We start from the raw sequence: 15,251 nt of genomic DNA, 5'->3' as shown, positions 1-15,251 counted from the left end.
AAAATACTTGAAAACTGAAACAGTTGTATTTGCCAAATTCACTTCAGTTGTTTCATTGAAATATTAGAAATACCAGGAGAACATTGGTGGGTTTTTGTTTGTTTGTTTTGTGTTGTTTTTTTGTTTTTGTTTTTTGTTTTTTTTGGTTTATTTGCTTATTATCTATGGCATTTGTAATTCCTTATTAAATTTGCTTTCATTAATTGTTTTAGGTTGCATGAGCTGATCAGGTTGAAAGCATCAGGTGACGAGAAGTCTAACATTAAAAGCCTTTTATTGGATATTGATTTTCGGTAGGTTTACAAAGTATGGTATTTATTCTCGTTCATTGTCGCCTTTCTTTTTTTCTTTCTTCCTTCGTTCCTTCCTTCCTTCCTTCCTTCCTTCTTTAATGTTTATTTATTTTTGAGAGAGAGAGAGCCCGAGTAGGGGAGGGGCAGAGAGCGAGGGAGACACAGAATCTGAAGCAGGCTCCAGGCTCTGAGCTGTCAGCACAGAGCTCGACCCGGGGCTTGAACTCACTAACCGCGAGATCATGACCTGAAAATCAGACGCTTAACTGCCTGGGCCACCCGGGCACCCAGTTGTCTCCTATTCCTTGTTAATGTTTTCCTCTTATTGTTTGTTACTGGTTGCATTCCTTTAACATTCAGAAGTAGTAATTGGTTAGAAGCCGCCTTTTTAGTCATATAAACTCCACTTGTAATCTTCCGTATTTCAAACACAGGCAGTGGATTCAAGAAGGCAGTGGATTCCTTCTTGCTGATGTGCGTCCTAAATTCTTTCAACGAATGTGTCTCATTGTCTTGGGCTTATAATTTAGAGATAAATTCTTACTGAGTGAAATTTCTTCTCATACACTTATTTTTCAAAGATAATTGTGAACTTCCTTCAGGATTTTGTTTCATCATGTTGGAAATGTGGTAAGATACTTATTTTAAAAGATCTTCCCAGATGATGTGCCTGTTGTCTTTCACTGGAAATAGCCTGAAGTCAAGGGAGAGCTAGGGAAGAGACAGGTGTTAAAGCAGAGGATTAACAGACAAAGTCTGTGGGAGAAGGCCAGAATTAAATGGCGTCTGATGTGTTGGGACAAGCGGAGATGAGACTGACAGAGGACCACCGGTCGTACCTCCCCTCAGGTGGTGATTTAGAAGCACATGTGTCCATCCACAGTCTCTGTGATTCTGTAAACTTGGACTGCCCTTCCTTACTTGCTGTAATTACTTGGATTCCCCAAGATCAGGGTGATGCTATAAAACACTGTGTTCTTAGTATCTTTTACTTGTTCTTGAATATGTCAAAGGGAGCAGGCACTGTGTTTCTTTTTATTTAATCTGATAGAGTCTGTTTGGCTAATATTCCAGTATTTGTCAGAGAGAATCTGTGAAATTTCATGTGCTTTCTCTCGCTAAAAACAAGGCCAACAGATTTTTAAAGTGAAAAAGTTACAACAAGAAGTACAGCTTTTATCATTTATTATTACTATTTTTAAGATTTCCAGGTCAACTTTAGGTGGTCTAATAGAGGCAGCTACATTTCTCAGAAATAAGCCACAGTTTCTGTAACCTCTCATTCCGTATTAACAGGACTAGCACAGTTGGCGATTTCTGCTTAACATGAGCGTGGCTTGGCAAGCTGTAATTCCATAGGTGATAATACAGACTTTTAAAAGAGAAATTCAATTTCTTTTTCTTAAATTGAGATATAATTCACTTAAAACTCACCAAGTTAAGGTGTATATGCCTGTGGTTTGGGGTGTATTCATTATGTTTTGCAGTAATCACCACTATCTAATTCCAGAACATTTCTGTCACGCTGAAAAGAAACTGACTCGCTTCCCCTGGCGGTCAGCGATCTGCTTTCTGTCTCCGTGAATTTGTCTCTTCTGTATGTTTTCCATAAATGGAATCATACAATGTGTGGCCTGAGTATGTGGCTTCTTTCACTTGGTGTAATGTTGTCAAGGCTTATCCAGGTCATGGCACCTCACGGTACTTTGTTCCTTGTAAGGCTCTGTTAACATTCCATTGTATCGATAGAGCAGATTCTCTTTTAAAACACCACATTCCTTTTCTAAGGAATGATTGTTAAGTTATTGTAAACATGTTATTTTGAAGGTAGAAGTGTAACTTTGGGTTCTTTCGATAACAGTATTCACAATAACTGGTGCTTGCGTTGAGTGCCTGTCCTGTGTCAAACCCTGCTCTAACTCATTCCGTCTTCACATTCACCTCCCCGGTGAGGTCGGTGCTGTCCTCATCCTCATTTGCCAGGTGAGAAAGCTGAGGCACAAAGAGGTGAACAGGCTTGACCTTGTGGTTGTAAGTGGCCAAGTCAGGACTCAAACCCAGTTAGTCTGGCTCCAAAAGTTAAGTTACCCTCTGAAAATAACTTTGCTTTTGAACTTGTATATGAGCCTTTGTTCTGTAGCCCGTTTCTCTCTTGTCATCCTTCCATCTCCCTTTCTCCATCTGTCCCCGTGCCTGGTCCACGAAGGTTCGTCGTAGCGGGTTTGCAGGCCCCTCACGTGTTTACAAGAAGGCACTCGTTAGTCGGGCACCTTATATTGGAGCCCTGGAAGTCTCTTTTATGTCAAAGAGAACGTGTTGGCTCATGTTACCGGAGCCTGTGATACAGCAGGCCTCAGTCCAGGCGAGGTCCTGGGCGCTGCCCTGTGTCGTTCGGGCTCCGTCTTTCTCTCTGTACCTCTCATTCTGTCTTTCTCCGGATTGGCTTTATTCTCCAGACAGTATACATCACACACTTTGACAGCAGCAGCTTTGAGCCCCTGTAGTCTTAGCTTCACTGTCCAGTGGCCGGAGGCACTCTTTCCTGAGAGCCCCAATGGGGGAAGGGCTGGCTGGGCTGGGGCCATCTGCCCGTTCCAGAACCATCTCTGTGGCCTGCCAGGTAGGGTGGCCCGGCAACCCTGACCAACCACATGGAGTGGGTTCACCAAAGGAAACCCTCTCTTACCATAGGTACGTGAGAGATGACAAAAATCACATGTCCACAGCTGAATTATCTAACATCATGTATATCAGTAGGCAGTAGTGCTCATGTCCCTGCCTTTGGGACTTTTACCTCCATGAAAATGGTACAGTGTTGTCTTTCTTTGGTACAGTCATGGTTCTTTGTGTTCTGATTCATTCAAGTCAAGCTTTTTCCAAGCCAGTTGTGGTGGACTGTCTTGTGCACAAACTAGAAAAAAATCAGTGATTCATTGTGATTTGCTCAAATTCCAAGAATCTCTGGTTTACTTTTAACAAATCTTTCTATTTTTATTTTTTTGACAATGTGTGTGTGAGCAGGGGAAGAGGAGAGGGAGAGAGAGAGAATCTTAAGCAGGTTCCACTCCCGGCCAGGAGCTCAACACAGGGCTCCATCTCATGACTGAGATCGTGAGCTGAGCCGAAATCAAGAGTCAGACCTTAACCAACTGAGCCATCCAGGCGCTCCTATTTTAGCTCTTTAAAGAGACAAGATCTTTAATTCCATCACCCAAAACATTCTGGATTTTGGCTTTTTAGGTCTTTTTTATGCATATAAACATTTTGAAAAGAGAGAATCATAATCTTTTTTCCCCACTGTATATCAGTCATATTTTCTTTTTTTAAACTGAGGCATATTTCATGTAGGAAAAGCAGGGTTTTAGTATTATTCACAAGGTTGTGCAACTGTCACCACCACCTAATTCCAAAACACTTCCATCACCTTTTTTTTTGTTGTCGTTTGTTTAAAATGGAAATTTTTGTGTGTGTGTGCTCAGTACACCAGATAGCATGCAAGCACTGTCATGACGAAACACAGAAATATGCAGATCAACGTGAAACAGTAATTTAGTTTCCATGAAGTGCTTTGGCAACATAGTCCTACGAATCTTTCCTTCAGCTAATTTGACTATACATTTCAGTAAGATAGAGGTAATGGATTAAGTGGAAGTTAGCTTGTGAAGTTTTCTTAGAAATAAAACTCCAACTTTATCCATCCATGCCAGTTAAACACTGTAACTAAAACTTCCAAATAAGTGCGAAAGGAGATGAAGGAGTTAGTTACCTTTTTTTGCTTAAACAGTCCAGAGGAAAATGGTGACTACAAATACAGCAGGCAAACTGTTAAGACTGACTGATCTAGGATACAGTGTTGCACTAAACTTCAGCCTCAAATTGTGCTAAATGCTCATCGTTAATAACATTTCCATCACTTTTTTTTTAAGTTTATTTGTTTATTTTGGGAGAGAGCACGCACATGTGAGGAGGGGAGGGGTAGAGAGAGAGGGAGAGAGGGAATCAGGCTCCACTCTGTCAGCATGGAGCCCGATGTGGGGCTCGAACCCACAAACCTGAGCCAAATCAAGAGTTGGACGCCCAACTGACTGAGCTACCCAGGTGCCCCATTTCCATCACTTCTGATGGAGCTGTCTCTCCATTATCGTGGTCCCAATAAGTGATCTCTTTTCTCTCCTTCCCTCAGCCCTTGGCCACCACTAATCTGTTTTCTGTCTCTGAAGATTTGCCTGTTCTGGATATTTCATAAAAATGGGATCTTACGACATATGGTCCTTAGTATCTAGCGTCTTTCATTTAGCTTAGTATTTTCAAGGCTCCTCCGTGTTACAGCGTGTATCAGGATACCAAATTTTGATCCAGTCATCAGTTGATGGACGCGTGCTACTTCCATTCTTTGGCTATTTGGAATATTGCAGCTGTGAACATTTGTGTACAGTTTTTGTGTGAACATAGGTTTTATTGTCTCTTTGGTATTGTGTTAATTTGCTAGGGCTGCAATACCAGAGTAACCATAGATTGGATGGCTTAAACAATAGTAATTTATTGTCTCAGTTCCGGAGGCTAGAAGTTCAAGATCAAGGTGTCAGTAGATTTGGTTTCTTCTTTTTTGTTTTTATTTTATTTTTATTTTATTTTATTTTATTTTATTTTATTTTATTTTATTATTTTTTTTAATTTACATCCAAGTTATTTAGCATGTAGTGCAACAGTGATTTCAGGAGTGGATTCCTTAATGCCCCTCACCCATTTAGCCCATCCCCCCTTCCATAACCCATCCAGTAACCCTCAGTTTGTTCTCTATATTTAAGAGTCTCTTATGTCTTGTCCCCATCTCTGTTTTTATATTATTTTTGCTTCCCTTCCCTTGTGTTCATCTGTTCTGTGTCTTAAAGTACTCATATGAGTGAAGTCATATGATATTTGTCTTTCTCTGACTAATTTCGCTTAGCATAATACCCTCCAGTTCCATCCACGTAGTTGCAAATGGCAAGATTTCATTCTTTTTGATTGCTGAGTAAAACTCCATTGAATATATATACACCACATCTTTTTTATCCATTCATCCATCAATGGACATTTGGGCTCTTTTCCATATTTTGGCTGTTGTTGATAGTGCTGCTATAAATATTGGGATGCATGTGCCCCTTCGAAACAGCACACCTGTATCCCTTGCATAAATACCTAGTAGTGCAATTACTGGGTCATAGGGTAGTTCTATTTTGAATTTTTTGAGGAACCTCCATACTGTTTTCCAGCGTGGCTGCACCAGCTTACATTCCCACAGCAGTGCAAAAGAGATCCTCTTTCTCCGCATCCTCGCCAGCATCTGTTGTCGCCTGAGTTGTTAATAGCCATTCTGACAGGTGTGAGGTGGTATCTCATTGTGGTTTTGATTTGCATTTCCCTGTTGATGAGTGATGTTGAGCATTTTTTCATGTGTCGGTTGGCCACCTAGATGTCTTCTTTGGAGAAGTGTCTATTCATGTCTTTTGCCCATTTCTTCACTGGATTATTTGTTTTTTGGGTGTTGAGTTTGAGAAGTTCTTTCTAGATTTTGGATACTAACCCTTTTTCTGATATGTCATTTGCAAATATCCTCTCCCATTCTGTAGGTTGCCTTTTAGTTTTGCTGATTGTTTCCTTTGCTGTGCAGAAGCTTTTTATTTTGATGAGGTCCCAATAGTTCATTTTTGCTTTTGTTTCCCTTGCCTCCGGAGATGTGTTGAGTAAGTTGCTGCAACCAAGATCAAAGAGGTTTTTGCTTGCTTTCTCCTCAAAGATTTTGATGGCTTTCTGTCTTACATTGAGGTCTTTCATCCATTTTGAGTTTATTTTGTGTATGGTGTAAGAAAGTGGTCCAGGTTCATTCTTTTGCATGTTGCTGTCCAGTTTTCCCAGCACCACTTGCTGAAGAGACTGTCTTTATTAGATTTGGTTTCTTCTGAGGCCTCTCTCCTTTGGTTGTAGTCGGCCATCTTCTCACGGTGTTCTCACGTAGTCTTTCCTTTGTGTGTGTACGGCCCTAGTGTCTCTCTCTCTCTCTCTCTCTTTTTTTCAAATTTTCATATAAATTCTAGTAAGTTAACATGTAGTATGATATTGGCTTCAGGAATAACATTTAGTGATTCATTACTTACATACAATACTCAGTGCTCATCACAAGTGCTCTCCTCAATGCCCATCACCCATGTAACCACCCCCCCCACCTCCTCTCTAGCAACCCTCAGTTTGTTCTAATCTTTAGTTAAAAGTCTCTTATGGTTTGCTTCCCTCTCTCTCCTTTTTTTGTCCTTCTCATATGTTCATCTAGTTTGTTTTGTAAATTCCACATATGAATGAAATCATATAGTATTTGTCTTTCTCTGACTGACTTATATTTCACTTAGCATAGCCCCAGTTTCTCTTTGTATGTCCACATTCCTCTTTTATAAGGACACCAGTCATCTTGCATCATGGACTGCCTTAATGATCTCATTTTAGCGTAATCACCTTTTTATTTTTTTAATTTTTTTAATTTATTTTTTTTAATATATGAAATTTATTGTCAAATTGGTTTCCATACAACACCCAGTGCTCATCCAAGATGCCCTCTTCAATACCCATCACCCACCGTCCCCTCCCTCCCACCCCCCATCAACCCTCAGTTTGTTCTCAGTTTTTAAGAGTCTCTTATACTTTGGCTCTCTCCCACTCTAACCTCTTTTTTTTTTTTTTTTCCTTCCCCTCCCCCATGGGTTTCTGTTAAGTTTCTCAGGAGCCACATAAGAGTGAAAACATACGGTATCTGTCTTTCTCTGTATGGCTTATTTCACTTAGCATCACACTCTCCAGTTCCATCCACGTTGCTACAAAGGGCCATATTTCATTCTTTCTCATTGCCACGTAGTACTCCATTGTGTATAGAAACCACAACTTCTTTATCCATTCATCAGTTGATGGACATTTAGGCTCTTTCCATAATTTGGCTATTGTTGAGAGTGCTGCTATAAACATTGGGGTACAAGTGCCCCCATACATCAGTACTCCTGTATCTCTTGGGTAAATTCCTAGCAGCTTCATCACCTTTTTAAAAGTTCTGTCTCCAGATACAGTCACATTCCAAGGTGCTGAGGGTGAGGGGTTCAACAGATGAATGTTGAGGGGTTACAGTTCAGCCCATAACAGACATTTATCTTAGGAGTGGAATTGCTGGGTCATGTGGAGACCCTGCATTTAACTTCTTAAGGAAGTGCTAAGCTGTTTTCCAAGGTGACTACCATTTTACATTCCCAGCAGCCGTGTGTGAGTGTTCCAGTTTCTCCATGTTCTTGTCAATTCTTGTTATTGTCTGTCTTTCTAATGTGGTATCTCACTGTGGCTTTGTTTTGTATTTTATTGATGGCTGATGATTTTGAGCATCTTTTCATGTGCTTACAGGCTTTTTGTTTATCTTTTTGGAGAAATATCTATTCAATCCTTTACCCATTTTTAATTGGCTGTCTTTTTATTGTTGAATTGAAAGAGTAATTAATATATTCTGGATACTAGACCCTCATCAGATATATGATTTGTAAGTATTTTTTCCCTTTCTGTGGGCTGTCTTTTTATTAGTGATTATGTGCAATTTTTCTCCTTTGGTTGCTTGTGTTTTAGGTGTCATATCTAAGAAGCGATTGCCTAACTCAAGGTCACGATCTTTACACAATGTTTTCTTCTAAGAGTTTTATGATTTTAACTCTTACATTTAGGTCTTTGATCTATTTTGAGTTTTTTGTAATGTATGGTGTGAGGTAGGAGTCCAACTTTCTTCTTTTGCATGTGAATATTCAGTTGCCTCAGCAACATTTATGAAATGATTATTCTTTTCTCATTGAATTATCTTGGTACCTTATTGAAAACCGGAGGACCATAAATGTATGCATTTATTTTTGGGCTCTCAACTCTGTTTATTTGATCTATGTTTATGCTACTTTCACACTGCCTTGATTACAGTTGCTTTGTAGTAAATTGTGATAATGGAAAGTGGGAGTTTTCCAACTGTATTCTTTCTCAAGATTGTTTTGGCTGGTGTGGGTTCCATCTTAATATGAAGTCTTCCAGTCCATGAACATAGAGTTCTTTCCATTTATTTAGGTTGTTTTTAATTTCTTTAAATATTTTGTAGTTTTTCACTGTATAAGTCTTGCACGTTTTTTGTTAAATTTATTTAAAATATTTTATTCTTTTTGTTGCTATTGTAAATTAAATCATTTTTTAAATTTCATTTTGTATTATTCATTGCTAGTGCCCCAATTTACTTTTTGGTTTTTTAGATTTTATTTATTTATTTATTTATTTATTTATTTATTTATTTATAAGCAATCTCTACCCCCAATGTGGGGCTTGAACTCTCAACCCCAAGATCAGGAGTCTCATGTTCCATGGACTGAGCCAGCCAGGTACCCTGATGTAGTTTTAAAACAAAAACAAAAAAAACCCAAAAACAACAAAACTGTGCTAAAATGCACATAGGTTAAAATTTACCAAGTTACTTATTTAAGTGTACAGTTCAGTGGTATTAAGTTAAATACCTTCACATTGTTGTACAACAGTTCGCTAGAACTCTTCTCACCTTGGCTGAATGGCTTTTAATTTGAAAGATTTACATGGACTCTTAACTCTTCATTTAAGCTGTGTCTTATAGTTTTACCTCCCTCGAGCCTGTATGAAATCTCCTGGATGGAGTAGGTGATGTGGATAGTTATTTGGTAACTTATCAAATGTATTGATTTTTTTTCTTTTCGTATCTATACATTTCTGGGTGTGTGTGATGGAAACAAAAGTTGAAAGTGCTGTATTACTTAGCTTAGCTTCTTTGATGCTGAGTCAGTCCTGTAAAAGGTTGACATTGGGTATTGAGGGAGAACTCTTTTACTGAAACACATTAGTGGCCAGAATGAATCTGTTGCCTGTACTTCCGGTATTATGGGATGTGGAGTCTGTTTGGATTTCTCACAGGGACCACAATTAAAGCAGGAACAGAATCCCGTGTGATACAGAGTGGCGGTGAATCATTACTTTTGGCCCTTTGACTTTGGTTCCTTGCAGCCCTACAAAAGGTCTGTCTAAGGCTTCAGAGAACTGCCTCAACCCCAGTGTTATATATGCTATAAATATTCTCTTCAGGAGGTCTAAGATATGAAGTTAACATTTGCTAAGATGGATTTTTACATGCTCCAATTTTAGCATGAAAGATGTGAAACTCTATTTGGCAAACTATCATCCAAATAAAGTTATATAAAAAAAAATGAATTTCTTAGGTTCATTTCATGGACTAATTTTATTCAGCTCTTGATTACATTTCCTGTGTATAGAGCATGTTTTACACTTGGTAACTGACTCTCATTTAAAGAGAATGAATGGCCAAATTAAATGAATGTCCTTCTGCAGTTTTCAAGTGCATGCATTTCTGATTGGTTTTGTTTGCCTTATTCAATAGAGAGAATAATTCTTTGAGGCCAATTTCATTTTAAGAGGGTAAGTTCAGTGATTTTTCATAATTTAGAATATGAAAAATTATGCTCCCTTGTTTGTATCTGATGGAAACTCAGAGCTGAAATTTTGGCTTTTTTCTGTCTCTGACTCTGCCCACTGCTTCCCAGAATGTTTTGGACAAGTGTGCTGTGCTGAATTTTATGTAAATAAAATTTTCTTTTTTAATTTTTTAAAAATGGCTGTTGTGTCTTTTTGAAGCAATAAAAAAAAGGTGGAGGGGGGTAGAAATATATTTTAAAAGGGGTTGTATTTTCCTTTGCTCACCCTTAACAAGCTATACAAGAGAGAAGAAAGTCCGCAAACTATAGTTGATCTGCAGTTGTACTAGTATGGAGATATACCTGTATATAAAATAACTGATACCTATATTACCGGTTATTTGGAATTTACTTAAATAGGGAGACATTTGTTTATTAACGGTAACTGACATTGTCCCACAGTTTTTGGGACGTTCATCAGGTTACAGTGTATAGCTTAAATACTTTTCAGTTATTCAGACCTTTTATTTCTTCAGTGCAAATTTATGTTTTATGAAATCAGCAGATGCACTAACAGTATCTCAAATGATATTAAGGGACATTGTACTCAAAGTGAACAGCTGTTCTCTCTCCAGAGAACAAGAAGAAGTGGGTTTCAATTATAGGAGGAGAAATTTTGGTTGGACATAAACGTTAACTCCCTAATATTAGGGGAATTAAGATATAAATCTTTATAGCAGATATTTATTAAAACAGCATTGCCTTACATTTCATTATGTGCTATGTAGATGCATTGGATTAAGCACTTTACGTGCATTGTTTATACTTACCAAGTCCTATGAAGCAAACACTGTTATTTCTTCCGTTTTGTAGATGAGGAAACTGAGGCTCGGATAGGTTAAATAACTTACTAAGGTTACACAGGTAGTAAGTGAGAGACCCAGAGTTCGAAACCAGACCATCTGACTCTAGAGCCTGTACTTTTAACCACGTGTAATAGAGAGGATAGAGCAAGGCTGTCCGTTGGGTTGAGCACTCGCCATGGGTGGTGAATCAGTTACGGACAGTAATGGAGAACCAGAAGTAGAAGTAGAAGCAAAGTGGAGTGCCTGGGTGGCTCAGTTGGTTAAGCGTCTGACTTCAGCTCAGGTCATGATCTCGCAGTCCGTGAGTTTGAGCCCTACATCCGGCTCTCTGCTGTCTGCGCAGAGCCCATTTCAGATCCTCTGTCACCCTCTCTCTTTGCCCCTTCCCCTACCCCCTCTGTCTGTCTCAAAAATAAACAAACATTAAAAAAAAAAAATAGAAGCAAAGTGCCACTATCACGATTTGGTCAAAAGTTGACCATGTGTCAACTTGAAAGAAGTGAGCATGTGTCCCTGATTTTTTTTCACTAGGTCATGAATCCTGTAGAAAAACAATGTGGTTCATATGTGAATTGCTTATGGCAAAATTTTGGAAGTTCAGAATCCTATTACGATAACAAAGAAGTTTCTATATTATACAAAAAACTCCAAATTCAGCAAGAACTAACAAGACCTGGGGAAGATGCAGAGACAGACAGTACAAATACAATTAAGGAATAAAGAAAACTCAGTCTTGTAAGAAATCAAATCAATGCAAATTTAACCATCATATGCTATGAATTTTTAGTAAATTAGCAAAAATTTATAAAATGTTAATACCCAAAGCTGGTACTCTCATTCATTACTGATTGCATTTTAAAGTAGTATGTTAGCAGAATAAAATGGTTCAATCAGTAAATAAATATCTCTCTTTCCTGGCACTAATTCAGTAAATATGAAATGCACATACTTATTTTTCTTATATATCGAGAAGTATATTTTATTGAGCTAATCCGCAATGCACAAGAAATGCTTTGTATTAGATATTTTCCTTGTTAACCACAGAAAAAAATAATTAACAGCTGCCGAGCAGAAATGCTTATTCAGTGTTTTTCTTCAAATTATTAACTATGAGAGATGTATCTTAATTGCCAACCCATCTCAAGCTTAAATTGCATAATAATTGGTCAGTAATCTCATTGTTTCTGTATAATTCTGTGGTCTGAAGGAACATGCGAATCTTATATGTGAGTATTCTTAAATTTGATATTTATTCCTTGCTATGGACTCCCTGAGACTTTGGGAAAGCACTCTTTACTTCGAAAAGTAAGGAATGATGGAATTGCTTTTATTAAAGGTGTGCTTTGATAGTTTTAAAATTTAGTTTGTATGTATTTACTGTATACATAACTGGACAGATAACTACAGTAATAAATCATTTTACAGGTATTCACAGTTTTATATGGAAGATAGCTTTTGCCGTTATAACATGTTCAACCATCACTTCTTTGATGGAAAGGTAAGAATTATTACCGTCATCCTTCTTACTGTGGAAGAACAAATTCGAGAGCACCTCCTTTCTTATTTTCTTTGAGTTCCTCAAGATCAGACTGTGGCTGTCCCACCATTTATTGGTGTTTAGTTTTCTTCATCCACCGAGTGTGTGTTGAGCCCCTAGAAGCGATTGTACTCTTGTTCTTTTGTGACTTTTTTCTGCTTTTCAGATAAAGACCCACTTTCTTACCAAGGCCCACGTGGCTCAGCCTGAGCTGACCCCTGCCACCCTCCAGTGGCTCTCTTTGTTCCCTGCTCTGCTGTGTGTGTTCGTGTTCAGGATGTCTGACTTTCATCTGGGAGCGGCTTCTCTGCCCCGGGGGCTTTTGCCCACGGTGTTTCCTCTGCCTTCTGGGCTCATTTTGCCTTGTTAAGTTCACCTTATCTTTCAGAGCTCTTTTCCAAGCCACTTTCTCTAGCCTCCCCTGGCCCCCAGACAAGGTCAAGTTCTCCTTTGTACTTTGATACTATAATTAAATAATCCTGTGATTAGTTGTTTGATGTCTGCCTCCCTGATAAATATTAAGGGGGTTTATGGTTTTATTAAACTAATTCTTAAAAATTAGACTGTGTCAGGAGTGAACCCTAATCTACGAACGGTGTGTCAGTGTGGGTTCATTAGTTGTGCAAATGTACCGCTCTGGTGGGGGATGGTGGTAGTGGGGGAGGCTGTCCATGTGTAGCAGGGGATGGCATCTGTCAGTACTATGATGTTAGTAATGTCACTATGAATAAACAACATAGCAGAGCTGATACTTGCACTCCTAGTTTGAGCTCTTTGTTAGTCTTATTACAATATAAAAACTATACCCAACCAAGTAATGACACCTGACAGGAAGTTGGCCACACTGTTTGAAATTATCAAGACTACTTGAAGCACATATCCGTATATGTATGTATATCAATTTTCCAGAAATTCTGAACCATGTATACGTATATATTATGTTTTTAGATATTAACTGATGATAGAACAAAAACCAAGCAAAACTAGAACACTAAGCATCCGGGAAATGAAAGCAAATTCTAAATTGTTGTTTGGGATTGAAAAATGAGTCTCCTGATTCAGTCTAGCCAGTGATGCACTCCTTCCACGAGACTCAGTCAGCATTGGGTTCTATATTTTTTGGCTATGATAGCCATAAAAACCAAGTATTGAAATAAATAGCAGTTAGAACTAGACATATTGCAGAGTTTCCCAAAGCAGTTATGTGGTCGATCATCTCCAGGATTTGAGAACTGATTAGATGAGTGTGAAGGAGAGAGAGGTATTGAAAACTTACTTGACAGTGGACGATGATGGGCTTCTCAACTAGGACAGTGGCAGTGGGAAAAAGAGAGAGGTGGATTCCGTGGGCTTCCACAGATGGAAACCAGAAGACTTGGTGGTAAGTATACTGGGGGAGAAGTCCAAGAGGATATGGTGGTCCAGCCTGGATTTGTATTTCATTCTTCAAAACAGAGGGTAGGGAAGTTTGGAAGGGAGATTTGGAAATGTCAAGTTTCTGGAGCTGGTGAAATGTTGATTTAGGGGTATTGAGTATGGCTTCTTGAAACTGGGGGGCCTCAAGCTCAGGAGTGTTGTCAGGGCTGGGTTCAGAGTTGGCGAAGTAATAACTGAGTCTGTGTTACTGCTTGATACCGCAGTAGTGGGTCGGGTTTGTTCATTTGCTTATTTGTTTTTAATACTATACCATGATTTGCATTCTATTTTGAACAATAATGGTAAGATAAGAGTGAAGTTACATTGAAATCGCTAACCGTTGGCTAACAGTATCTTATATGTTAAGAAAGTAGCATGTGATTCACCTTTCTGTAGGAAATTCTTTTGAACTTTTATTGAAAGCTTATGGAAATACCTTAAAAGTTTCTAGAATAATGGTTGGAATAAGCTGCCAAGACCGAGCTCCACTTTATCTTTCCCAGAAGAAAACAATCGTCTAGCTCAGTCTTTCCTCTCTCTATATTTTAGGAGCAGCCTCTAAATAGCACTGCAACTGTAGAGATTGATCTACAGAAAACTATTGTCTTGATGATTTTACCGTCTGCCCTTTTTCTGCCTGCTTCCTGAGTCAAAGGTTTTCAGTAGAGATTTACCATCTACTAATCCATCACTGAGTATTTAAGCATCTACCAGGCGCCTGTAAAGGTGTGCAGGGAGCTTTCGGGGATAGAGGTCTCTGTCTCTGCAGGTAAGAACTTCACAGTCCACAGGATTAAAAAGCAGGTGTTCCTTGTTTCCCAGAGAAAATCATATAGTCTTTCAGGTAATGGGAAGTGTCATATGCTTCAGTGGTCAAGGAAGTTGAAGCATGTCTAGAGGGAAGTTATTTAAAGTACCAGGCACTTTTTTTAGTGATGATTAAGGTGTAGGGAAGAGTTAAGTTGTGTCAGCGTTGGTGGTGTCAAGCATGCGTTTCCCATAGGTCAACAGCAGGACCCTCAGCAAGTCACGATGGGATGTCCCACCATTGGAAACAAACATACTCGACTGGTTTGGGCCATCCTGCCATTGGAGACAAATGCACTCTTTACTGGTTTTTTAATTTGGTTAAGAGCTTAGATTTCACTTACTTGTTCCTTTTCCTTTCCTACGTTTAAGCCTAAGGAATTTGAAGGTTTTTCAATAACATCATCTGTACTTGAAGTCCTTGTTCACGTAGGCAGGTTAAGGAAGTGCCAGGCACTACTTGAAAAATGATTAACCTTCCTGACATACCATCCATCGCCGTAGGACTTCGAGTAGGAAGTTAATAAAGACTCTCCTAGGGAAAGGGGATTAGGATGTTGTGGTTTTTCCTCTCATCAATTGGGTCTTCTAAATTGATTTAGTAGTAGAACAATATATATTTTATTATAAAGTACATATGGGCTGATTAAAGTTTAAAACGCCATTAAACTTTAAAGTCTTAGGCCATTTTTATAGTGTGTTGATTTGCTTTTATAGATGAGTACTTGAAAACTACTACAAAGTCAGTAGACTGGAGTTAGTATCATAGGTATATTTCTTACTAACTTCTCTCAAAGCAAAAAATAATAAATATCCTAGACAGTGGTTAATGTTAACTTTA

The 15,251-nt window shown here is 38.6% G+C and overlaps 1 protein-coding gene across 2 annotated transcripts in view; it reads left to right on the top strand.

The window, feature by feature from the left end:
• The window catches only part of ZCCHC4 (zinc finger CCHC-type containing 4), a 51,189-nt gene that overhangs the window by 15,861 nt on the left and 20,077 nt on the right, over positions 1-15,251 (top strand). For both annotated transcript variants that reach the window (XM_030314098.2, XM_030314099.1), the window contains exons 5-6: positions 213-293; positions 12,076-12,148. In XM_030314098.2, coding sequence (XP_030169958.1) covers positions 213-293; positions 12,076-12,148 — 154 coding nt within the window. The remainder of the gene's footprint in view (positions 1-212; positions 294-12,075; positions 12,149-15,251) is intronic.

This window comes from Lynx canadensis, chromosome B1, assembly GCF_007474595.2.
Source record: "Lynx canadensis isolate LIC74 chromosome B1, mLynCan4.pri.v2, whole genome shotgun sequence".
Classification (NCBI taxonomy): Eukaryota; Metazoa; Chordata; class Mammalia; order Carnivora; family Felidae; genus Lynx; species Lynx canadensis.
This window is presented reverse-complemented; position numbering and strand designations above follow the sequence as displayed.